The sequence below is a fragment of the Colias philodice genome, chromosome 12 (assembly GCF_061535455.1).
Source record: "Colias philodice isolate Cphi_HAF_F1 chromosome 12, ilColPhil1 Martin Lab GWU primary, whole genome shotgun sequence".
Lineage (NCBI taxonomy): Eukaryota > Metazoa > Arthropoda > Insecta > Lepidoptera > Pieridae > Colias > Colias philodice.
Window position 1 is genome coordinate 11,393,008 of NC_143097.1, and position 27,472 is coordinate 11,420,479.

Genomic DNA, 27,472 nt, shown 5'->3' on the forward strand with positions numbered 1-27,472 from the left:
GCCACTGACCACCCTTTCTATGTTTGTGTAGTGTCGTTTCTGTACAGAAATTCACTTACTGTGGCTCAAGATTAGTTTATGCAATAGCTAACTTTATGAGCTAATTTCAAAATCGATACCGCCTTATTGATATGTAATGCATGCTCATTGCTTATATACTAGTATATTATATGTTTATGTGCTTATACTTTATAATTATCTATAGAGAAATTTTCTAGAATTATTTATGTATAGAAGTGTTACTAGTACTGGTATAATATTATCTGTGGCAGTTCTTACTGCCACAGATAATTTAATATTAACTTCTAAGTTATGATAGTCTACATTGAATCGATTTTCATGAAATTTGACTGATTTTTTTTCCTATTTTTTTGCTGCATAACTTACATTCGAGAATAGCGGGAAATTGGATGGAAAGGTAATCAAATAAATCTCAACACATATTGTACATAAAAAAGTCGCTTTATTTATCTACAGTTAGGATATAAAATAAATTACATTCTTCTTTCTCTTAGGCTGCGGTGTCCGTGTGTACATACACTAAAATTATTTCCATTCAATTGACATCGAAACTATTGCACTTTGTTTTTTTTTACAATAGAAAAGTAGCAAATAGGGAAAAAGTCTTACTATTGTACAATAGATGGCAGTGTGAAAATTTAAACTACTCGCCAACAGATGGCGCCACGTATTGAAAACGGTGCCCTCTATCGGCCGTTCCAAGTAAACGTTTGGTATCCAAGAACTACCTACTTAAATTACATCCAAGATGCATAGAAATATTTAATTTTAAATTATTACGTATACCACAATCATAGATACAATATATTATTACGTACAATTTTACAATCTTATAGCTAACATAATTAATTATTATTACATACATATACCCAGATATTAAACCGTATAAGTAAATTAGTCTCATACATCAGTAGACGCGTGTAGTGAAGTATCGCCGTCTCACTCTAACGCTTAGATACAAATAGGTTAGAGCGAGATGGTATGCGCGATCTTCAAAAACACGAGTACATTATTGTCGGCAGTGACAAACAGTCCATGAAGTTGCTTACAGAAACTTTTAATCAGTCGGTTTATTCAGATCTACAACTTATCAAAAGTTTTTGTAATAACATTGTTATCGGTTCGCTTAAAAAACAACTATAAAACACTTCTGTATAATGAACTAATCCAGCGCGTCATGTAATTCCACTTAATATCTGCTTCCGTTATTTAACTATTTTAGCGGTTATATCCCGTGTTACATAATCTCATTTTCACAGTTTTACTACACAACACATATGCTAGTTAAGAATTTATTGCTCTATATATTTGTACAAAAATGTATCAGTAAGCAGTTATTAAATGAAATCACACGTACGAAAATCTGTTTATAAACTGATGGGCGACAAAATAGTCGCAGATGCGACGAAAAGTCGCTTAGTCGTTCGTAGCATCACTGCCGTCCTTAAACTATTACGTATATACGTTCATCGCCGCGCGTTTTATATGCTAAGACTAGACAAAGCGCGACGCACAATCACACACAACGAGTCGCACGTCCGTATCACATGGTCGTCGAGAGTCTGCGCGAGCCGCGAATGGCACATTGGGGACCCGTATATTGTTTGTATTCACTGGATTCTTTGAGGGAAACTATTTCATTTCTCGTGATTAATTTATCAAGACGGGAAGAGTCAGCCAGCTTAATAACACCGAAATAGGGGTGGTATAGTCCATTAAAAGCCAGCTACTACTAAGAAAGTATTATTGGTCATGAGAATTTCACCTTATCCTCTGTATTGATAGGTGCGCTTCTATTTCATATTTTAAGATTTTTCTATTGTTCGATATATGTCAGAAATCTTGCAGTTTTATAGCATTTTCAGCTCACATTCATATTTCGTGAACGCACGAAAACTAATCTATTCACTTATTGCTTTCACAATTCATAATCAGAGGTTATCCGCGTCGATTTCATTGATAGCAAGTTCCTTGTTGATGTTTCGAGAATTAGACGGGTCCGTAGTCTGAGAGGGGGTTCGCGGAGCGCGCGGAGGGCGCGGAGGGCGCGACGGTGGGCGCGAGCGGGGGCGCCAGCGAGGGCGCCAGCGGGGGCGCGAGCGGGGGCGCGGGCGCGGGGCCCGCCGCCTCGCGTCACACGGCGCCCTTGACGAGCGCGCGGTGGCCCGGCGCCCTCCCGCCGCGCCACACGCGCCGCCAGCTGTCCAGCGTCTTGCCCGACCAGATCCACACGCCCGACGTGATGCCCACGGCCAGCGCCATGAAGTACTTGAGCATGAGCGCGGAGTACACGGGCTTGCCGCCGCACGCGGGCCCGCACGCCACGCGCTGGAGCCACGCCTCGCGCCCGCCCGCCTCGTACGCGAAGCAGCCGATGACCACGCCGGCCGGCACCGCGTACAGCACGCTGAACACGCCGATGCGGATCATCAGCTTCTCCAGCTTGTCCGCCTTCGAGCCGGCGCCCACGCCGCCCTGCCGCTTGATCACTGAGCGTATTCTGAATAGAGATACGAAGCCGGCGAGTAGGAACGTCGCTCCGAGCGCGAAGTACACTATCAGCGGAGCGAGAACGTATCGTTTCAAGTTTTCTGAAGATGTGTTGCCGACGTAACATATCCCAGCGACCGGATCGCCATCCACAGCTCCGGCGAGAAGGACCGCCACTGTCTTTGCTGCGGGTATTAACCAAGCGGCTAAGTGGTAGTATTGAGCGTGTCCCGCGATAGCTTCGTTGCCCCATTTAAGTCCAGCGGCCAAAAACCACGCGAACGACAACACCACCCACCAAATAGATGACGACATGCCGAAGAAATACACCAGAATGAAGACTAGGGTGCAGGCGCTGGGGCCGTTCGACGAGGTCTTCAACAGGGCGCCGTCACACGCGATCTCGTCGTGTCCTATGGCGAGCCGCGCGAGGTAGCCCAGCGCCACCATGAAGTAGCAGGCGGAGAGGTAGACGATCGGGCGCTCCGGGTACTTGAAGCGTTGCGAGTCAATGATGAATGTGGTTAGAGTCATTAAAGTGGAAGCCGCGCAGAGGCCGGCCCAGAGCGCGACCCACACCGCCGCGAACTCCTTCTCCTCGCGCGTGAAGAAGGCGCCGCGGCACGGCAGCGCGCAGGCCGGCACGCCGCCCGTGGTGGCGCTGGCGTTGTGCAGCGCGCGCACGCTGACCAGCGGCGGCCGGCACGCGCACGCGCACTCCTCGCTTGTGCCCTCGCCCGGGCTTGCAGCCGGGCCGCTTTCGCAGTTTTTTGGATCCTTACAGTGGTTTTTGTAGGGCCTGCGCGGTGGCGGTCGCGGCGGCTCCGGTTCTTGCGCGCGGTCGGTCTCTTCCATGCAGAGGCGGTCCGGGTCTCCTTGTCGCGGCAGTTTCTCACAGGCCATGCGTTCGGGCCACTGGAAGCCGTACTTCTGCATGAGAGGGGCGCAGCCGGCCCTCGCGCGCTCGCAGACGCTGCGGCAGGCCGGAAGGGGTTTGGGATAGTCTTCTATACATATCGGCGTGTACACGGAGCAGAGGAAGAATTTCAGGTCAGCTGAGCATTTGATTTCTACGAGCGGCCAGTACTGGTGCACCTGAAATTGATAAATAGACTGTTAGAATTTACAATTATATTAAATTACTTTACATTTTTAAAACTGCATATAAATTATAAATAATTTGACCGCAAGGCGATTAGTGTGAATGCAATTTAAGATGATCTTCCAAATCAATTCGCTACAGTAGCTCTTCGGATACATTAACTTGTAAATTGAATAATAACATAAGTGTCCACAATTTTTCCACATTCAGGATGTTCATCACAAAAATCCTGTTAACGACCCTGTTTTACGATGTATGTACGTATAAATTGCGATGTATTGCGTACACACTCTTTAAAATTCCATGTAAGCAGCTGTCAAATTTTATGATTTATACATATCTGCTGCTGCTATTATTAACCTTGTGGTTGGATGTATGTTTGTTACGGAAATACCATTAAGCTCTTTTGATGATATTTGGTAATGTTGTAGCTTATGGAACAAATAGGAATATTTACTTATGCCCTACACAGCGCAGCAAGCAAGCTATTTAACTGAACTACTGGTCCGATTTGATCCCATTCATCGAGGAAGGCTATAGGCTATCATCACTCTAAGACCAACAGGACCGGAGCCACGCGGGTGGAACCGCGGAGCGCAGCTAGTTTCTGGTAAATAATTATCGACTATAGGTCTACCAGAATCTGATGGCATATTTATATTTTAAAAATAAAAGATTTTCATGTGGCAACTTTATTTGACAACTATCAAATTAGTTGTCAAATTATTGTGTTGATGATTAATTTTTAGGATTTTGTCTTCAAAATCTTCGAAATGTCGATAAAACCGCTGCGATCACAAGCAAGAGGTGTTGTTTACAATGTGTATAGAAAAACATTCGATGAAGAAGGGTCAAACACATCACAATTTTCAATTTTAAAGCGCGTGAAAGATTTTATTGCTAAGTTGGACTTACCCGTTTTGATACTTTAAATTAATAATGTTGTTTGTTGATAAAAATATAATTTTATGAAAACTTATTACAGGAGTTTCCATTCTTGGCTATTTGTCAAGTCCAAGGTGTACAAGTCAATTTTATAATGTGTTAATACTTACGAAAATAAACATGATTTTATTTTATTATTGTTTTATTTAATAAAAAATTATAAACAATCGTTAATTAATATAGTATCTAAGTTTTGATCTGCATTATCATTACATCCATATTTTCACATGCCATAATGATATACATTTATTCAAATATAGGTATGTGTAAATACATAATACATATTATGTATTACCTTTAGAAAAGTAATTTCTATTATGTAGGTACTTATTATATTATACATGTAATAAGTACCTACATAATATTACGTGGATATCTCATTATTAAATACAGTATTATCCACTTGTTTAATGTGACTAATGATATGGAGGACAAAATAAAAAATACGCAGTATCAAAATCGTTCAGTCCATTTTCCCTAGGGTTGCACACTCAAAATTTTGATTTCCCTAATTGCCATCAGATTCTGGTTTACCTATACTGACCTCAAGGCCAGCCTCCTCCTGCGTGTCGTGGTCCAGCGCGTTGGGGAATGATGTGAGGTTGTACCCGATGCCCCTGCACATGGGTATGGTGATCTCCTCGCACCGCGGCTGCAGCGCGCCCGCGCTCGCCACGCACGCCACGCCCAGAAGCACAGCCCACATGCTTACTGTGATAACCGCATCTGAAAAGATCGAGATTATGTTTAGAATGAAAGAAAATAAATGAGGCAGGAGACGATACAAATGGCCGAAAGAATAGAGATGTTTAGAAATATTTTTTATGAGACTCTATTTTTGCTATGATCTTAAGGATTTGTTTTTCAGTTTCTACATAGTTTGATAGCTCTTTTGCAGTTTTTAATAAAAAAAGAAAATTTCGATGTTGTAAGCGTTTATTGCAAATGTTTATTCACAGAAAGTCATGTGTTCATTAGGTGTAATGTCTGACGTTAGTCGAACGGTATTAGTTTAAGTAAATGACGTTTTTTATTTGGAAGCTGTGCACTAAATATAGCTCGATCATTAGGTAGCTGAATGTATTGAGACATTCTCCATAGACTAGACAAGTTTACGAGTAAATGCTAATGAGATGCGGCCTCTGGGAGGCGAGTTATACGGTTTATAGAGGTGCAATAGTAAACGATTATATTGCATAACGAGGCGTCTATCTGATAACATTAAAGGAGGTGTTTTAGTAGTATTCTACGTACATGAAAATAAAACTGTAGCTTATTTATGATAATTGTTGTACGTTTATGAGTAGTAAAACTTATAACAACAGGTTATGCCAAGAGGTTTCTTAAAGACAATAACAATTTGTTACAATTCAAAATCATATGTTAAAGCTGTAAAATTACAAGAGTGCTACAACATTTTAGAGTAATTTATAATCCTAAATTAAGTAAACAAGGCTTTTTGCATTATAATTAGTTGAACCATCGATCTATTTGAAATTGTATCATTAATCGTTGAGCTACATCTGCAGCTTGACTACTCTTTGTCCAAGCGGACGTGTCGCGGCCGGTCCGGTTAATGTCTATTTAACGAGCCGCTGCACACGTGGCACCGGCACCAGAATCCAGATACGCTCGCGTCCTGTCTCAAACGCCTTGTATTTCCTCGCTTTGCGAAATCAGCTGTTTTTCGTGCTTATTTTGCGTCGTATATTGCATGGTATGGCTTTTGTATTGAAGTATTTATGAGAGGTAGACGTCCGAAAAATATATGTAGATGGACAATATTTTTGCCTATTCGTTTTATGTTTGAAAGAAGTTTGAATTTAGTGTTGAATAACTGTAAAACGTTAAACAACAGTGAAAATATGCTGTTTTATCTATGTCAACTTGCCTATAAAGAGACAGTTTCTAAGCATAAAATGCTAATAACATCTGTACTGTAACACATATTCTAATACCTACTGTATCGTTTTAATTGAAGACATATAATCTGACGCCGTTCGTTTTATTCCTAGTCTGACAGCATAAAAATACTTAACCGATACAAAAAAATAGAAAAAGAACATCTGCGCTCACGTTTTCTATGGCCAGGTCACCATTTCTAGAATATTCGTATTAAAATTGCTCCACCAGTTCGTTTCCACTATGGGAGTTATATCGGGTGGTCGGAATAAACAATGGTCAGTCATAAAACCATGCACTTGGTTAGCTTGGGGCTCAGTTATGGCGGTGGGAAACATATTTAGAATGGTAAGACGATATTTTCAGTTTATTTCATATTTTAGTTATGTTTATTTGTACATGTGCAGTAAAACTAAAACATTAACACGAGATTACATTATTATTTTCAAACATGAGTAAGATTGGTAAGATAAAAATATCACGAAATTGACGTTCTTATAAAGTTTGTTGTGGAAAATATACAATTTTTCAACAACAATTTTAATATTTAATAAACAATGACATTCTTCGCTGTTGTTATTAACTTTGCGTCAGTTTACGCCAATCTAAAAACAAAACATCACATGACTGCTTAATTATATTTAGAGACAGGTAAGCGATATTATCATAGTTTAAATATTTACATTTGGCATGCTGTTTAGTGTTTTATGATTTTAAGACGATGACTATGTAATAAAGTTTAGGTACACGCCTCTTGTTTATAAGGTATTCAATTATGGACGTTTATGGTAACAAGCATGTATTGTATGATGTAACAAGTATTTTTGGAAATAACTGTGTAAACGATAGAAATAGATAAATGACAATCTAGAATTCTAAACACATGGAAATTCGATGTTAAAGTTGATTAGTCGCAGTCATCTGGTTGAATCTGCTGTTTGATGGAATGACTAGCGCATTCTATGAAAGACATTTAATTGAATGACTGGTATCAAATACAGAACTTGTACTTGCTGGGTTCAAGTATCATCAGTCAGTCAGTCAGTCACATGAGTGGTTTCCTTCCACTGTCAGGGAAAGGTGAGAGTATTTCTGACAGGTTGTCGTTTGACAGAAATGTCCGATCGGGGTTGACGGCCGATCGGCTGGCAGCGTGCCAACTGATTAAAAGCTTATACTACTGTGTGTGGGACAAGGTGTAGGCGATAGAGGTATTATTGTAAGGGATTGAAAATGGCGCTCAGCTGTCAAACGGTTTTTTGGCCATATATTAGGCGAGATGCTAACATTAGAGCGAAAGACAAATAGAATCCGCCATTTTCAATAGTTTTCTTTATGTGATAGAGAGTATGTACTCATGCAATCGCTTGAACTTATAGGTATGCTACAAACCGCCTGTGAAGGAAATTATATTTTATTCGAGACATGTAGCTATGATATTTTAACATAAGTAGAAGAGTACAAACATAATAATTTCTAACTTGTCATATTGAAACTAGAGAACTAGAAAAGTATAGAAAAAAGCATGCTGGCGATTATCAAAACAATTTACTGACACATTTCGAGTAAAATGGAAATCGGGTAAAATTACGAATTTTATAACACTTTATTGTACACAATTGATAAAAATTTCTACAGTTTACTACGAACCATAATATAAATACTATTAATTAATTATTAATTCGCTGTAGCCTATCCCTCGCGCCACAGTTGAAGTAGTTAGGCCACTAATGAAAATATGTACAAACGAGCAATAGCCAGATTTGTCCTTATTGCGTTCTGTACCAACTTAAACCTGGGTTAAGCTATAACTTGAATTTATGCATAGACGCCGCTCTACGTGTTTTCTCAAACGATTTCGAAATGGCAGGGAATATCGTGTATTTTGCTGATAAAAAATAAAAGTAAATATTTTTTTATTAATAGAATAAATATGAATTAGTTGAAATTGTAGGTTATAATGGGGAAACTTTTAAAAAGTCATTTCATAATACTAACTAATGTCTACTATAATAATGGAGGCATCATTTGTATTAACTCAACGATTTTAAGATAAATTGACATATTGATACTTGTAGCTATAATTTATATCCAATCAAAGCTCTAGAAAAGGTTCCGTTACGTTTGCCAAAAATCATACTTTTGTTTGCAACTTGACCCAGAAACGCCGAGTTGTTGTTCACTGGAGAGCCTCTTAGCTTCTGACTTCACAAGTGATGTTAAATACAAAATTGTCTTTGAATTTTTATTTGTATTTACACCAACCATAAAACAGTTCTTTTACAAGATCTTAGTAGTTTTGTTGGTGATAAGTTTTCCATCATTATTTGTGTTTTGCTCGTAAATGGTTCAGCTGTTACGAGTATGCCGTGCTATTTAAACCACAATTTTTCTAGATTTTGCAATTCTGTATTTAAACTAACATTATTTCTATTTGATATTCAGGATTATTTGTAAAATGCAAATTTTTTATTATAAATAATCTTGTTGCGTTTTTTCCTCTTCATTAAAACCTACTCTCATTACCCAACCTTTCATTATTCAAAGCTCAATCCCCATTTCTTAAAAAAGCTTCTTCCATCAATCGAATTTCCATCTACATAGGGACTCACAAAGAATTCGCTTCATATATGTATTTGAAAATTAAACGAAACAGCACAAAAACCTATTTACCCATTTCTCAAATTAAACTCTGTGTACGAACCATGAAAAATTGTCGCTCACAAATCTTTTATTACGAATTGACAATGGTTCTTTTTACGGCCAAAGTTTAACTGCTTATTTCTTTGTCACTTTTTTTGGGAATCGGAATGCAATTTTTGAAGACCTCAGTACTTGTGATTTCTTTATAGTCTTTTTACAACGCAGAAAAAAGTTCTTCAATCTAACCAACAAAGGAAAATAATTTGTAGTAATAGATACAAGACGATTAAAAGAACGAAACTCAGCGACCATTTAAACCAAATTATAAAGAGATGTTCATCGAATGTACGTAGTACCTATATTTGTTACGCATTTGTTAAAACTGTTTTAGGTGTGATATGGGTATTTTATTCATATGTGTAAAACATAATATGTACCGTATAAAAAACATTACTTCGTTAAAGAGATCTGCATAAATAATGTTATGAATACGTGATGCAACTCACGATGGTCAAGTGTATAATATACACATCGATTCATTAGCTAAAACAACCACTCTTGTTAACTTACCTACTATTCATTATAATTATAAACATGTATGACTTCGATAGCTTATAAAGGAGATATACCTACCGATATGTTTAAACTTATTAGTTACACTATATTATGTACTCCTATATGGTTTGTCGAAAATTAGTGCTATTTTTTATCAATAGTAAATTAGCATACATGGCATAGCATAATATTATATGGCATTAACAAATAATTTTTATTTTTTACCTTTTTCGAAGTTACATCATGTGTGTCTAGTTTTTGGTGATGATTTCTTCATGTATCTATGATTGGTTTGATTGTTCATATTATTCGATTTTTCGACCTTAAATTAAAAAATCCGTGTACATCGCTCTATTTAAAAGTGAATTTATTCACCTGTGTATGATTTCTAATTTATAATTCTATAATAGCATAAACTACACATTCAAAACAAATGTATTGAAATATTGTTATGAATTATGATATTATTAACAGGTTAATGAAGCGGCCATATTTTAAACAATTCAGGTCAATAGTTTTGTAAACAATTTTACGGTTAATTTAAACTTTAACGAGGGTTTAAAATATATTTTGCAAATAAGTTTCACTTTATATTCGTAATACAATATTTCGCATGTATACCTAAATGTGTTTATAAAAATCTACTACTTTCAAAGAAAAACAAGTTTATAAAATAAGTTAAGCTTTTATTTCGCCGAAGAACAAAGATATCATTATAATTAAATATGATAAGAAATTCATAACAATGATTATTATCTTGACCTATTAATTAAAATTATTTCTCTTCATAAACCATCTAAATCCAATAGCTCATATTTTAATTGATAAGTCGGAGTCCCTCGTTGTTAAAAGAATATAATACAAAAAGATTATAATGGACATACCAATTAAATTTTCTGCACGTTTTATATCATAATCTAGAAAGTACTAAGCTTTTAGCCTCAACGTTAATGAAGATTAATCTCAGAGAAACCAAGACGTCTTTTCTTCCAGCTTTCTTTTATTTGTTTAATTTTAATACGGCTTTGTTTCATATGCATAATGTTGCTTGAATAATTACAACAGTATGTTACATTCAACTCTACAGTTATTTAGGACTAGCCGCACCGCGCGGTTTCAACCGCGTGGCTCCCCTCCTGTTGGTCTTAAGCGTATGATGGTATATAGCCTTCCTCGATAAATGGGCTATCTAACACAGAAAGAATTTTTCAAATCGGACCAGTAGTTCCTGAGATTAGCGCGTTCAAACAAACAAACTCTTCAGCTTTAAAATATGTATGTATTATAGTATATGTACATTAAGTAGGTATAAGATTTATGCATTTCGAGATAATGTGACCATCAGATAAACTAGTGATGCCCCAAAACGTCAAATGAAGATAAGTTTCTAATTTTAGATTAAATTAAATAACGAAGTTGTTTTATCTTTTCAGTTATTATAACGAGATACATAAATGATAATTTTTTTATGCTTCAACTATCTATACGTGCACAAGATAGAATAATTAATTATAAAAAAATCCCTTTTACAACATTTTTGGTGGGGACAAGTGTTTAAAATTGCTTCAAAACAAATTAATCCTCAACGAGGGTACGATACAATATTGTTTTATAACTTCCCAATAAAAATAACTTCTTTTGTCCTAGCAATCAAACAATTTGTCAAGCCGGCAAAATATTTTGAAATTGGCAAAAACACTTTCAGCAAAACAATGTATACTTTCAAAAGTTCCAAGTTGTAAAAACATAAAATTTAATTGCGTTATTCGCAAACGGTTATTGCTGAAATTCGCATATTTTTACAACGTATTTAATATTTATAACTTGCAATTGTCACAGAGTGAATTATTTTTAAAACAATGAGTTTATAAAATAGAAATATACCTGGGCTTTATCTTTCATCTCATTCTGTGAACAGGTGCGTCTTAAAATATCTGCCGGGACAAAAAATGAGACGCGGAATATTTGTGACTATAATATAACTATGTATTATAGAATTTATAGTATTAATGGATAGCCATTTTGTTTATTTTCGCTTCTTATAAGGCGTTAAGAGGTTTTTGCCTTTAATCTGTTGTACGTGGTTATTTTAAACCAATTATAATAATTCCCTTGGAATTTAATGAACTATGGCAATTGTAAAAGAATACAAGTACGTAATGTTGAAATGTTATGTGTTTACTGTTTACGTGTGGCTTATGTGCAGTGTATATACCTATAATTTATATATGAAAATTTCGTTATTTAGATAAAGTATATAACTCTAAAGTAGGTAAAAAGTTTTCTTAATTAATCCTAGAAAAAATATGAAACACAACATTAATTTTAAAATAGGTAATTGGTAAAAACAGTCTTATAGTGGTACGTATATTAAATATCATCCATATTATCTTAGCAGCATAAGTGATCTTTTGGGGAGACACTTTATTTTTAGCTCCGAGGCCCTTGCGCGAGTCCCGAGATCTGTACAGGCGAGATAAAACCCGCATTCCGCCATTTTTTTAACTTTCTCATATTTATGTATAACTAACTGATGATTGCATATTGTATAAGATTCTTCATGTCAATGTTTTCTTTAGGAATAAAGCAAACTTTTAAGTTAAATTATATTATACAGGGTGTCCCACTATTGGTATACTAAGCGCGAAGGGACTTGTAGTTTTGCATACACTGATCACGTAAAAAATACTTAAAAAACAAAATTACATCAAAAATTTTTTGCTAAATTTTTCCTGAAAATCTATGTTTTCTTCTCTAGCTTCGCGCAGCCGGCATATACCGCTCCTCTAATGTGAGCATTTTGTCTATGAAAACATAATCTTAAACGGCAGCTCACGTGCTGGTGGCAAAGTTGGGTGGGTTGCTTGTTATGGGTGTACACATAGAGTTTTAAGAATTCATCTTTTTGAAAAAAAAATGCGTCTGGAATTTTTTAATTATTTTTTACGTACTCAGCGTATTCAAAACTATAACCTCCTTTGAGCTTAGTATACCAACAGTGGGACACCCTGTATAGTTAGGCATTTTAATAAAACTAAATATGTATTATGCTTTGAATACAATTAAATCAACTTGGTTGAATAAATTATTTTCAAATAAAACGCGGGTAAGCCAGTCACCAGTGATAATAGGATACCGTAATAATTAACATTTATTAAATAATAACAGTTAGAAATAATTTACATAACCCTATTTACATAGAAGATATAATTATAGGTCTCAAACGCTACCGCATAATAACTAACATCAAAATTCCGTGCGTCCGAAAATGTCACTCCCTTTGTTTCAAAATAGGGTCTTTTTTCATATCGATCGAGCCAGGTAGTCGGCTTGGGATGATTTATTACGGGCCTTGTTTGTCCAAATAATCGATGGCTGGCAAATTTTCACTTACAACGTATTATGCACCTAATTTTGAAGTGGTAGAGACGAATTTACGTTGACAGGGACGCGAGAGTCGAAAGTTCCTTGGGCGCTATTCTGATGGTGTTCGATAAATTGGAGCTTATTTACTTGTAACATAAATTGCAGTAGTTGAGCTGTTTGTGCGTAATGATTACACTTCCGATGTCCTTTTCATGTGCTATTATTTTTAAAGCTGAGGTCATGTTTAGTTGAGATCTTTATATACTTACATTTAATAAGTAGTAGTATTATATCTTAGATTGTGTTGTTGGAATTTTGAATATATCCTAAAGATATAGGTATAATTTTTGCATTAAACACTGGAAAAATATATATATCAGACTACATTTTAATCGACATTTCGGATAGAAGGAACTAGTAAAAACATCCCAAATTTATCAACAATAATATTCAGAGTAGGATATTCGTGTATACGATTTTAGACAGATCCAAGATTTAAAAGATCATTCAACCAACAGTGGCAGAATTCCAGCATTCATACTTCCAATGTCATTAAACACAACCATTTACTTGGCAGACTACAATTTCTCACAAGGGGTGTCCCCTCACCCCTCCTAATGTAATTCACCTCTTCTGACCCCTTGTTGTGCTACGATATAGCGTTAACCACTTCAATGCTTTGTTGGATTTTTAATGTCGACTACAAAATCTCGTGAGACATCATTTTTATAGTGACATTAAAATAACACACAAAAGACAGAGTAAACATTCCACAGAGCCTACTAAATAAATCACGTTAAACGCTCTCTATTTGTAGGCAAAGCCGCGGTCTCTGTTTAGCAATAAATTCGCAAAACGCCACCAATAATTATAACGAGCCATTTCCATAATTAATGGCATGCTAATGGGCAAACAACCCGCCATAAATTTTATAACAAGCCTGTGAAATTTCACGTGTGAATGCGACAAAATCTATTACCTTATATTGGTAGTTTAATTATAACATAAATCCTTTATAAAGTATTATAATATTGTGAAAGTAACACTCTTTGTTGGTTAGAAGTATATGTATCTATTAGGTTACTTATTACAAGTTTATTGCTTGCAGCACTTTCCGTACACTCTAACACTCCTTTATCGCGATAACCATTTTCAATACAAATTTGCATCGTCTATTTCATTCCTTTTAGTTATCGTTTTCACAAGAAAACCTATCCTCAGTTATTATCCAGTATTCTATTAATCCATATAATATATTTTTTCTGTACAATAACGTAGTGGCCAAGCCACAGAAAACTATCAAACCAAAAACATTAAGACATAACTCTATTCATGTAGTAACTGTTTAATAATCTATGATTCTGTCCTCAAATCTTGTTATTGTACCATTTATAAACACATCGATTTTTTAAACTATCCCTTTCCTTTCTTAACAGGTTGCCTGGTAGAGATTGCTGTATCAATAAGACCGCCTCTTGTACAAATAATGCATTTTTGTCATTAGGGGTCATACTTAGTTTGTACAATAAATAATATACACTTATTCGCGCTTGCAAATGTCTTTCTTTTCACAGAGCGTTAGGTAATAATCGCAATATTTGGCAAAGTGATAAGCGTTATCAGCGTTATCACTCAATCTGTTACAAGCGGAGTCGTGTAATGGAACGATTTACAAGTTTACGACGTGTTTCGATTCCTTCATTATTTGAGAACGTTCCGATTTGTGATAGTAACACGACAAATTAAATATATTGCTCGTTTTTATTGATTTATATCGATTGTGGGAAATGTTGATTTGGTCACGTGGGAGTGAGTATTCTATACTATCCTACAATGTGTTTTGCTAGTTTTTATTGACAAGGTGAAACTTTATTTTTTTTTCTATCAATCCAATTTATAAATATTTGGATTTTTTTAAAGAATCCAAATTTTATATAGGTACCTACCCAATTTAATCATGAGAATAGATATCATTTATTTCCTTAGTACTTGCATATAAATTATCTAACCACACCAACATAAAGACAGATAAAAAACCAAATATAAATTACTCCAAACCACTTCACATGAAACATCATAAAAATCCTCGATAAAAACCCAAACATAGAATCATCTAGATGGAAACATTCGCTTCAAAATGTTCTGTTATCATCAAGTCAGCGTTATCTCTTATCATGTGCAATATCAATAAATCATCGACTATCTATTGTAATTAAACACGGCTATCGGCATGCCACCGGGTTTTGGGTACTTCTTGAGTCTGCGCGACTGTGGAAAATGTGTTACTATAATAACTATGTATATAGTTTCTATACTTGCTTGAGCCCGCGGCGTCGCGTTGTACCTGGATAAATAGCCTATGTAGGTAATAATGCATATTATTACAAATACTAACACAAGTTATCTCTGTACCTTATTTTATACAAATTCGATTTTGTATGAAAAAGTAACAAACTTTACTGTTCGTTAAAGACTGGTTTCAGTTTTATTTACCTTTGGTTATTTTAAAACGCAATTTATCACAAAACCAATTATAATACATGAAGCACTCTTCACAAGTAAAACTTAAGATTCTTATCGCATTAACGCATACAGAATAGAAGGAAAAACGCCAATTGAAATCTTACGATCGACGAGGAAAATATTTGCCATCAACATAGAACAAATATTAGCTTACATTTATAACAGACGTTTATTTGTATTGTTCAACATTTTATTTTTATCGTTGCATTATCTCACGAATATGAAATGTAAAATCAATTCAATCGATAGTAAAACTGGCAAACAAAATTAATCGCGTTAAGGTGATGAATTAATTTTTCTAACATTTACGGCCCTTTTTAAACCTTCGTAATTTTTATATTATTAAAGTTGTCGTGATGAAAATTCTTGACAAGAAAGTTCAATAGTAACACAATACGTCTACCGTTTTAGAAACATGATTCCATGATATTTTCTCGATAGAAAAAAAATACAAAGTTCTCATTGTTATTTTTTTTTAATCTCTGGCATCTTCAAAATAACAAACGTAAAGTTACGACTTTTTGGATATTAACTATAAAATATACAACCTATACGTCTACCGTGTTAGAATTTTGAAATATGCGATGGTTGTGAAATAAACAAGAAATACTTGAAATTAGCGCGCGACCAGCCAATATAGCGAGAGCCGCCCTGTACCTTCCTACCCCGATCGCTGCACGAGTCATTCCCGCTACGGCCGTCACACGGGGAACTTGTGTCGCTCGCGCAATCGTAAAAAAGGGTGACAACACGATAAGACAAAATGAGACAAATGGGGACAATAAAGAAAATAAGAAGAAGAAACATAAAGGTTGGAGGAAAAAGAATGCTTACAATTGGAACAAATTAATGAAGTAAGTTGGTTTTATTTTAAATTTGATGATAATTGTATTATAGACGATGTTTGATATGTACCCCTGTTTTAAGTACATAACGAATATGTAAGATTTTTTCATTTATAGCATAAATAATCTGTTCAGAAATCCGGAATCCAGAAGGAAAATAAACCCACTGATTGTTCACAATGTGAACCCACTCCTTCGTAAGTACCTTTATTCAGTCAAAAATGTATGTTATCAAAGCTCTACTGGTTTTATCGCATGATTCCATTTTTAGCAAAAAGCAACAAAGTGCAAAGAAATAAAAAATCATGGTGAACTTAGTGGAAGTATGGTGGATGTAATATGGAACAGGAGCTCATTGGAGTAGTATTATATTTAAAAAATATACGAAAAAATTTCAAGAATTACATTTCTTAGTAGGTGGTAGATAAGTATGTTGTATAAAGAATTTGATGTTGATATTTATTTCATTTATACTTACTACACCTGTGCGGGAAATTGCTTAGTACTAAAACAGGTTTATATTCATATTTACATAGTAATGTGAGTTTTCATTTCGAAAAATTTGTATTTGTATTATTTGTGTAAGTATATTAAATTGAGTTCCTGGGTGATCTGGAAACACAATTGGGCCCGGAAGATGGCGCTGCAGTCACTCCTCCTAATCACATGAACCGATTTGGATGAATATTTGTGTGCACATTTCATTGTTGTGGGATGATTGGTTGATTCGTTTTCACATTAGCTAATATTATGTATTTTTGTTGTAAACTTAATTTAATGTTTATAATACATTATTATTGGTATAAATAAGCCAGTGTTCGTCTCACATTGCTGTACCTGCCTACCTACCCTACCAGGGCCTAACTTTGTTCTGGCTATTTTATTTTGATTATTTGTAATGAATAATTACAATTATAATAGAGTGCAAAAAATAAATACATGCGTCAATATATTTTGTGTTTTTTTTTAAACAATTTTTTTATTTAAAAAAATATCATTCCGACCGCGGCTTTGCCCGCGTGGAATTAGGTTATATCGTGAATCCTGTTTTATCCCACAGAAGTGTTCAGTTCGGATAAAAAGTATCCTATGTGTAAATCCAGGCAATTAGCTATATTTTATCAAAATTGGTAATGTAGTCTTGACGTGATTAAGTAACAACTAAAAAAAAATATACAAATTAACATCCAAAGTTTCGCATCAGTTTTACTGTATTAGTGATACCTTCCACTCTTGACTTTGACTGAGAAGAATTAGGGTTTATAATTTCTTTCAGAAATAGTACCTTTCATTTCTGGGCATGATGTAATATCTACGTCAGCATCAAATTCTATCTTAATCAATTCAGTAGTCCGCGTTATTGAGTACCATTTCATTTTTTCAGAGTAACAATATTTTTTGTTATTTTAAAGATTATTTATAACCTGTATTATTTTGTAATAAAGTAAACATTACGAAATAATAATAATTATTAATAATGTCTAAGTAGTTGTTAAAAAGAAGATTATTTGTTTATAAGCAAGAAAATAAAACCAATAAATCAACAATTAAATAAATGTATAACAATATTATAACTGTATGACGACTCCATACATGTTTGTCCCGAGTCGGCCAGCGGCAGCGCGGCGAGTTTGCAAGAATGACTTCGCGCACACCCGCGTTCGCGATAGCGAGCTATTAGACTCCGCCCGCCAAGCAGTGGATTTTTTTTTGTGTATCGTCGTAAATGATTATTTTCCATTATTATTATTCGAACAAGAAGCTATAAACTATAATATAAATATGCTTAGATTAGCGGGTTTTAGAAAATGAACGTTTGTTCAAAAAGATAATATTATAGATTTAGAGTTGTAACAAACAAAAGATCTTTGATGTAAGTCGTTCAACTTTTTTTAAATTAATTCAACAATACTAATGAAACAAATGAAATGATGATCGATTTATCATACTTAGTTTGTCTCTAGGGTCAAGACATTTAGAATTCCACTGAAGGTTATATCAATATGAATATGTTAAAGATATAATTATGATGACTTCAAGCCGACTTTATCACTACATACATTCAAAAACTTTAACGTCCCTTATTAAATAGTTACGAAGAGTTCTAAAATAAAATGAAACAATCTCACCATAACAAAGTATCTACTAATTAGCATGAATAGACAATATAAACCATAAAGTGCAAACTAGAGCATGCCATAGACGAACTGATTTAAATGTCTTACGTCACCACATATTTGAATCTAATTGGCGCCAAGGAGAGGTATGCGCTGACCTGGTTTGTAGCGATCGGCCATATCGAATTATGGTAACACGACATAATATGGAGTAATGTTATAGATCATATTAAATATAGACCACCTAGAAGACATGTTAGATACCATAATATTGGAGTAATATGCTTCGATGTAATACCTATAATGTTACAGATGATATTAAATGTCAACTGTACAGTGTACTTGAAGAAGGGAAATTTTGGTTCTGTAAGCTTTAGTCTATGTACCTAAATATCGGAAAAGATTGCGAATTTTAGGGTCGATAGAATGAAGAATATCGTGTTTTGTGTGTAACACCTCTTATATTTCTTTATTATTTACATTCAGATATCTTAAGCCCCTCTTGTAGACATTTCTAAGTTAGATTGCTTATAATAGTTATTTGTTTTTGAACTAATGAGCTTCTTAATAGGCCATATAACATTTTGCAAGAATTAAGATTAAACCTTGCTTTTGGCTACACCTAACACTTTCGATAAATGTAACCTTGCCATAACTTTGGCCTATTAATTATGAGGAATTTTAGGCGTCGGCGTTTGAAATCTATACTAATATTATAAAGCTGAAGAGTTTGTTTGTTTGTTTGAACGCGCTAATCTCGGGAACTACTGGTCCGATTAGAAAAATTCTTTCGCTGTTACATAGCCCATTTATCGAGGAAGGTATCACATTTTCTACTCATGTGAAGGTATGCTCCAGGTAAGGTATGCATTTATCGAGGAGGGCTATGTATCATCACGCTACGACCAACAGGAGTGGAGCCACGGGGGTGAAACCGCGCGGAGCAGCTAGTGTCAAATAAGCTAGGAGAAGCATAGGATGAATAAATCCATTAAACCAGATTAAACTTAGTGCGAGTACTATGTATAAACAATAACCTAATAGAATGTCGTTAATCACTCCTTAATTAAAGCTAGACAAACGAAATACACTTATTTAATATACTTCTGATCTCTTATGTCTCTTCGGGCAATTTAAACACTGTCGCACTCATTCTAAAGCAAATAACATTCCATAAATGAAACATTATCACTTGCAGTCACCAATAATCCTACCATTCGTCAAATTATAATAAATTAATCTTCGCGAACGGCTCAAGGCTATTTCCGAAGATTGATCGACTGATTACATGTTATCAATACAACTGTTGTTTTAACAGAAGTTTAGTTGTTGTGGGTTGGATCTGATTTAATGTTGTAATTAATGATAAAATTGGTGAAATTTGTCTATGCTACAAGAAAAATATACAGTACGGTCGTATTGAGTAACCTCCACTTTTTTGTAGTCGGTTAAAAATGGCATTCGTACGATCAATGAGAAAACACATTTCGATGCATTCGGATTTCGGATTGATAATAATAAAAGTATAGGATGACCATAACTATTTTACATGTAAAAACTGTCTGAATAACTTCATATTAAAACACTTTGAATTGTCCGTTTCGGGACAATAACATGCGTGTAACGGTACTTAACCACAATAATACCAAACTAACGGTAACTGGATAAAATATTCAATATAATATTTATTCAGCCGAAATAGACGAATCGAAAATCGTTCCAATTGAAACCCAAATAGCTTCATATGTTAAAATAAGTCATAAATTGTACGCCCAGTACCATCCGTTTACGAAACGAATCATTTTTTAAATTCAATGAGAAATGTTTAGGCTGCGTAACAACGAGCGACTCTGCATCGTTTTTAAAGTCTACAATGTATTCTTTAAAAAAATATAATTATACAGACTTGGTGTAATAGATTTAAAGGGGTGAAAGTATAGCTTATTATGAGTTAAAAAAGTAAACATTACCTAGCCGAAAGTTATTACTTAGTTTCAGAAATATTTGACATTTGAACTGTTTTTGAAAATTGGTCAAATTCTTCGGTAAAACGATAAAAAGTAATAAAAACGTTTCTGACTACATAAAATACATGTAATTTTGTAACAAATCTTTAGGTATGACATCTAGCGTGCGACACGATTTCAACATTCGACTAGTCGCACAACCGCACCAGCCTTACAGTCGATGGGTGGCCGAATGCCGTGCATGTATAAATAATTTGATAAACGACGGAGACGCGCGCCCAGCGGGCACCTCGTTAATATACTTAACGACTGCACATATGGGGTTCACTCGAAAAGCAAAAACTTACCCTAAAACATAAGACGTGATGTAATCTAATATTTTAATTGTCATGCCAATGCAAGAATCCGATTACCGGAAAAAAATATAAACGCTTCATAGTTCAAATTATATTTTTAAAAGTTCCGCCGAAAAGACTTCTCCGAGTCGCTTTTGAACTTGTATGAGGTGTGATGTTTTTGTGGTGCAAACAAAATCGTAACTTCTACAGGAATCAAAGTACATACTGAAGTGGGCCTGCCTGCAGTCAATGGAGCAATTACGTTGGCCTTTAAAAGTATCCAAAGTGACAACTACCTTCAAACAGGTTTAGGGAATGTTACTCTGATGTTTTAACGGTAGTTGTAACACTATCTTAATATCATAAATGCTGCTATGTCTGTCATGTTTTGATGCAGATAGGCAGAACATATGGAAATGAATTTTGGTATTGTTGGATCCATCCAACGATGCATCGTTCAAAAGGACAGTCATCAGAAAAACATACGGTACTTTTAAATATGACTTTACTAAATAGGGTGTTCAGTAAATGACGTCTCATTACCAAGTCAATAACACACGCAAAAAGCTTTTCGCGAACTAAAAGGCAGCGTTACAAAGTAAAGACATATCTCCATTTATACAGCGCTTCCTTAAACTCTGTACTGGAAATAAATAAAAATTTGTCTCAATACCGCAAGCCGTTTCCGAGAAAAGCTCGAAAGACGTACAAAGGTTCACATTTTTTGTTAAACGGGTTCGGTTTGAGCGATACTTTAAATGTCGAGCGAAAATAATTCACGGTACGTCTCCTCAACATGTAAAAACAATGTGAATAAATTTGTCTGTCTACAAATCCTAATTTATTTACTCCTTGTAATGCTGCGTACACACGGCTTCTGATTCGAATTTGCGTTTGTTTTATCAATGTTTATTTTTACAGAGTTTTGTTTTTTCTTAGGTCAAATAACTTGAAATTAAAGAAGAAAGTAGCATATTATAAAATTAATGATATTCTCCTAGTTCATCTTGAGATTTTGATGACTTCTTATTTACGTAAAATACATTACATTGATTAGATTATATTGTACCACAACTAAATCTAAACTAAAACGCAATAATAATACAACATATTATACAACACAACAATTACAACTGCTTAATGCACTTGCAAAATTAGCCTATGTGTTCTCAGCATAATCCTAATGTAAATGATACACGAATAATCCGACATTAAAATGCGTTTACAAATTAGTGAACAGCCATAAATCCAACAAACATATCTTTGTTCGGGGCGTGAATGGCCCACCGATGTTTGGCCGGTCAGTGAACTGTAGGCGCTAATTACTAATGCGTACCTGCAATTAGATGTTAGGTTACATTTTAAATTCTAGTGTTATCTATGTAATGTTAGTTTGTGCTAGTTATTGTTGGATTAAAGTATTGTGTGATATACAGTGTGTTTATAGGTTAAACCTATTGTATCATCCGGATTTTATATGTATGTGTGTAATATATGGTAGAAATAAATATTGTGTATATAAAGATTCGAAACTATTACAGTAAAAAACAAATACATATTATAATAATCTATAGTCTATACTAATATTCTAAAGAGGAAAGGTTTGTATGTATGTATGGTTTTCACGAATAAACTACTGGACCGATTTTGATGAAATTTGGCACAGGTAATCTTTAGACCCTGAGAAAGAACATAAGCTAACTTTTATTGCGAAATATGTACCACGGGCGAAGCCGGGGCGGACCGCTAGTGGACAATAAGTGTGGACAATGCTATTTTGATAAATGATAATGATTTTACAATTTCTACTTTAAAATAAGTACCATTCCATTTAACGTAAAAAAGAGATTTCACTCCTCTTGAAACGAATGGATTCTGCCTCAGAGCTTGTGTCAAAATATCACAATGAGGAAAAAGCGATTTTTCAGTTTCACAGCATCCATTAGGATGACGCAGGATCGCATTTTTACTTTAAGTTTCTTTTATAATTCATCATTGCGATAAAAATATGATACCTAACTAACTACCTATATAACCTATTTATTGGAAAAGTTTTAATAAATATTATTGTAGTAATCTTTTCATATCACGCCCACGACTTAATACGAAGAATTCTTCTTTAACTTCTAATAATATAACAACATAATATAATCCGTTCTTTATTAATCATCAACCATACAATAAAAACCTAAAATAAATAAAGAATAAGACGAAGGACATTATAAAACCCACCCACGAACCACGATGTATTTTTATTTCCAGTACAATGTTAGATTATGTTATATTTATTTTTATTTGTCTAGCTCGCAATATACAGACATTGTTCAATATATTTCTTGTAAAGTGCTACTGTATTAGATTTACGCGACTGTTAAACAGTAAAAAGCTTCTCTGTTTTTATCGTTATTGCGATATATTTGCCAACAAGACGTGTTTAGTTTACGCATAAAATACTGTAAGATATTTTAATCTTATATATTGAATGTTTAGCTTGGAGGAATAAATCTAAGGTGATGGATTGGTCGACGTTATAGTTTTTAACGTTGTTATTCAAATTAAAATGTTATTACATTTTTATTCTATGCCATTTCGCATTTTATTGTAACGCTCGCGCCGGTCGCTGTCACTTCACGTTCACGGCAATCAAAAACAAAACTATCTAGGTATCTATGGTTTCGAAATTCAAACTTGGAATGGAATTTTTTAAAAAGAGATTTGAATTACCGCCACTAATGGAAGCATTTACAACATTATTTGTCTCTAGACAAGGCTCACAGCCCGGGCTCCAATAATAAAATAAATCCATTCAACTTTCCGAGCACTTTTCAACTTTCCACCGGTTTCCAAGTATTGAGAAGTGCTGTCAAGAAAATAAAACGCCAGTTTTTGTGGATTTTTGTACACTTTTTCAAGTGTATTTTCGAGTGGCTAGACAGATGTGATTTTGTGATAAACTAATTGACTACCAGCCTCTCTCGACCACTTGCATTAGCGCATCGCAATGAAACTTGTTATTTATGAGTTTAGTGTTTATTGCAATTTGTATTACGAATACACACCAGTCATTATAATTTCATATTTTTTAATTATGATGTTTTATTTACCATGATAAAAATTGTGAGATACTGAGGAATGATTTTGAATTCAGTCCAGATATTTCCGTCTAAGAAAAATACGTGCGATTTTTTTACTTGACTACCTATAACCTAAGTAATTACATATTTAACAATGTGTGCTTACGTATTTTTAGACAATTCTTCCAAATTAATTCCAAACTAACGCGCGTACCGTAAAATTATTCACCACGCTTACGCACAAACAAATATCGTTGAGAAATAAAAATAAAAAAATGGTGGGCGTAAATACTTAAGTATAGTGAACGACCCCATAATTAACGCGCTTGACACTCGAACAATCTCGCGCTAAACACACGGACATACAGACAATAATAATAAATTACAACCGCTATGAATGCAAGCTTTCAACGCTCGCAGACGGCCATTTATTTGTGATAAAAAACCGAATTATTATAACATATTTGCTTGGTAAATGCAATGTCTATTTCGAGTGAGTCTAGATTTAAGCTACTGCTAAGTATTTTCGTTTTATTGTTATTTCTATGTAGGTATATCTGTTACGGTACTATATTTTGGTTTAATTGTAAGATGCCTATTTAATAAATTACTTTAAATTGTTGTGTCTTTTTTTATGAATAGAGATTAATTAAATAGGTATTTAAAATTGTTTAAAAAATAATGATCATGTTAATTTATACTGAATGATTTGAATTTTTATGAAATAACTACACTCGGGCGTGAGATGTGATAATATGTATTTAAAAAGCATAATTGATAATAATTTGCATTTTTTTTAATTTTATTAATGTCGAGAAAAAACAATCTATTTAGTAGGTAGGTATTAGGTATCTGCAGACTACATTGGTATACTACAGTCTACAAATGGAAGATTTGAGTGCGTGTATGTTTCAAATAAAATGCTCCGAAACTATTCGACCGATTTGAAAAAATCTTTCACCAGCAGAAAGCTACATTATTATTTTTTGTTTCCCATATTTTATTGTGATTAGATATATTATACTGTAATACTGGCTGAACTCAGCAGGAGTGCTTAGTTTCAAATATAATACGATTGTCTTCATGTCTAGTCATTGGTCTGGGACAGCATATTCCCGTCGGAGACAGAATAGCCATCGATAAAAATGAAATCCGAAATACGTAGGTATGTCTGTCCGTACACCGTGTCCCGAGAGGGTTCCTACGGAAATTCTGCTTTTATTACATTTTAAAAGATGTCTGGATGCAATGAGATTTCCAGACGTTCGTTAAAATCTATCTCACATTTTATTGTAAAGTTAAGATGGAAAATATTACACGTATTGTACAGATCTAAGCACAAGACACCATGTACTATAAACTTGTAGGTACCTACAAGTTTATACCTATTATCAAATTGAAATGTGATTAAACATTAATGTAACAATTAAGTACAATAATACCTACACACATTAATTTATAATTAAAAATAAACTAAACAATGCATTTTCTTCTCGTTTTAATCTTTCTTTTATAATCTAGGAACGAGGGTAGGTAGATACTGTTTTCTTTCCATCATAGCACATTGGTAATCTTCAAGACATCGAATATTATTTTTTCATACAAGCGTAGGCATTGTCGTATGACGGTATAGCACCGAAGAAGAGTCGTAAATAAAGACGTGAGTCATTCGGACGCTCGTTAGTTATTTTCGACTTGCAAATGAGAAAGTGCATCAGCTATAAGCTATAGCTAGGTTAGCTTCAGGTGCCGAGTGCAACGCACTCCAGCTTACGTTTATTTCTTTGCTGCAACGAGTATCCGGTTGTTTCGACCATAAACTATTTTATACTTTTTCTTACGTTGACTTTTGCAATCCTGGCCAGTTGTAATGTTTATGTTCACACATTTAAATTTTATTCCTTTTTCGAAATTGTAGCGCTTTGCAAGGATTATAGATGGTAATATATTATAATTGAATTATAAAGGTTTATTTACCTTCGGGCTATTGATGTAATATGTACATAAACTTAATTATTATAAATTCGATTGAATTGTACATACCTACCTACCTATGTAATATGTTAAACATTTGAAAAAGTTTTTACATAAACTTTAGCAGCAAATAAGTATAATGATGATATCAACTAAATGTTCACATAAAATAGAACTTATTAAATGCAATGTTATGTACCTGGCTATCGCACGCTACCACTTATCGCCTCAAAACAAATCCTAGCGCCTTATCAAGCCGCACGTAAATACGTCAAATCAATACGATAACTCACCTCTTTAAGCGAACTCTGAATTAAATTCACGACACAACACAATTCCACAGTCACACTATCTCACCGTCTTCTAAAACACCTAATTGAAACCATGTTATCATTTAAAAGTATCGATCAGTCACACGCGTTTGGTCGGTCCTCCGCGACGCTTATATTTACAGATGACTCCTTTTTAGTTCCTGGAGATCGAACACGCGAACGCACTCTTGTGTTTTTTATTTTCTCTACAGGTAACGCTGTATAGAAGCGTATAGTTATGTCACTGATCAGCTGAGCGTATGTTTCAAACAATACACCGAAACAATGGTAAATCCAACACTGAACACGTTCAAATGCCGCGACTCGCGGAGAGGGACTGATTCGTCGAATGAGACAAGTGAATGAAGGGAGCGGCGAGCGCGGGGGGGGCGCGGGAGTGTGTACGGCTTTTCGACGCCACTAGATGGCGCTATGAGATCGCTACCGTGTTCCAATATTGTGTGAAGTGCGTGCCTTCCTACGTGCAACTTCAATCTCCGATTCTAAATTAGGGAAACGTTTCCAAATTATCCAAACGGAACGTTTTATCAAATTCCTCTCAACCATATCCGAATTTAATTTACGCGAATAGAAGAATTCTTCGCGACGGAAATTAGTGTGTACATTGCATTACTTTGAGAAAATTCTGTTTGAAATCCAGTGAAGAGTGCTCGGTAAATGTAAAAATTCTATTAAACTCGAGATTAGGAACCGTAATCACGAATGAAAATCGATTTAAGTTTGCGGAGGCTCTCTACATTGGTATCTGGAGGGTCGATCAGATAGAATTCATTTTCGATCGCACTCCCCTTGATAAAAATAAAGGGAGCGACATTGGGCGAAAGCTACAGTATAAACTGTTAAAGCGTCAATTATTAGTATGTTTTCCAATTTAATTGAACGGAAATGAGAATCGTTGTCAATGATGAGTTGTTTTATCTCGTAAAAATCTAGTTGATGAGGTTTTTTACTATTATTTTTATGATTGAACACAACGGCAGCTTTTAGGTACATTATTATGTAATTAGGTACATTATTATGTAACAACCACCACCTAAAAACGCACTCGTAAATTACTTAATAATGATTTTAAAGATGTTGACAGTTGAATGTTGATATTCATAAAATCGTAAAATCTTCATAAAAAGCAGAGAAGGAAAATAGGGCCACATACATCTTCACAGCGACAGTATAAATAATTGTGTTTAAGTATATTCATTATTAATGATCCCCGAATATCGGTCATCGTTCAGTAATTGATTTAGTCTTGCGTGGGCACAATAAATCAGCGCGTTATCT

At 34.7% G+C, this 27,472-nt stretch overlaps 1 protein-coding gene and 1 long non-coding RNA gene across 3 annotated transcripts; one reads left to right on the forward strand and one right to left on the reverse strand.

Moving 5' to 3' along the window:
* Window positions 1-443: 443 nt before the first annotated feature.
* Window positions 444-26,513, reverse strand: fz2 (frizzled 2). The gene is made up of 3 exons (XM_089701763.1): window positions 26,156-26,513; window positions 5,103-5,284; window positions 444-3,606 (listed from the first exon to the last, which is right to left on the reverse strand). Exons 2-3 carry the CDS (start codon window positions 5,262-5,264, stop codon window positions 2,155-2,157), a joined length of 1,614 nt encoding a protein of 537 aa, XP_089557889.1. The 5' UTR covers window positions 5,265-5,284; window positions 26,156-26,513; the 3' UTR covers window positions 444-2,154.
* On the forward strand, window positions 16,190-17,344 carry LOC149484285 (uncharacterized). 2 transcript variants are annotated; one of them, XR_016316342.1, is made up of 3 exons: window positions 16,190-16,401; window positions 16,510-16,589; window positions 16,664-17,344. It is a non-coding gene; the product is annotated as an uncharacterized LOC149484285 (long non-coding RNA). The 2 variants fall into 2 exon arrangements; XR_016316341.1 differs by having other exon boundaries at window positions 16,528-16,589.
* Window positions 26,514-27,472: the final 959 nt, after the last annotated feature.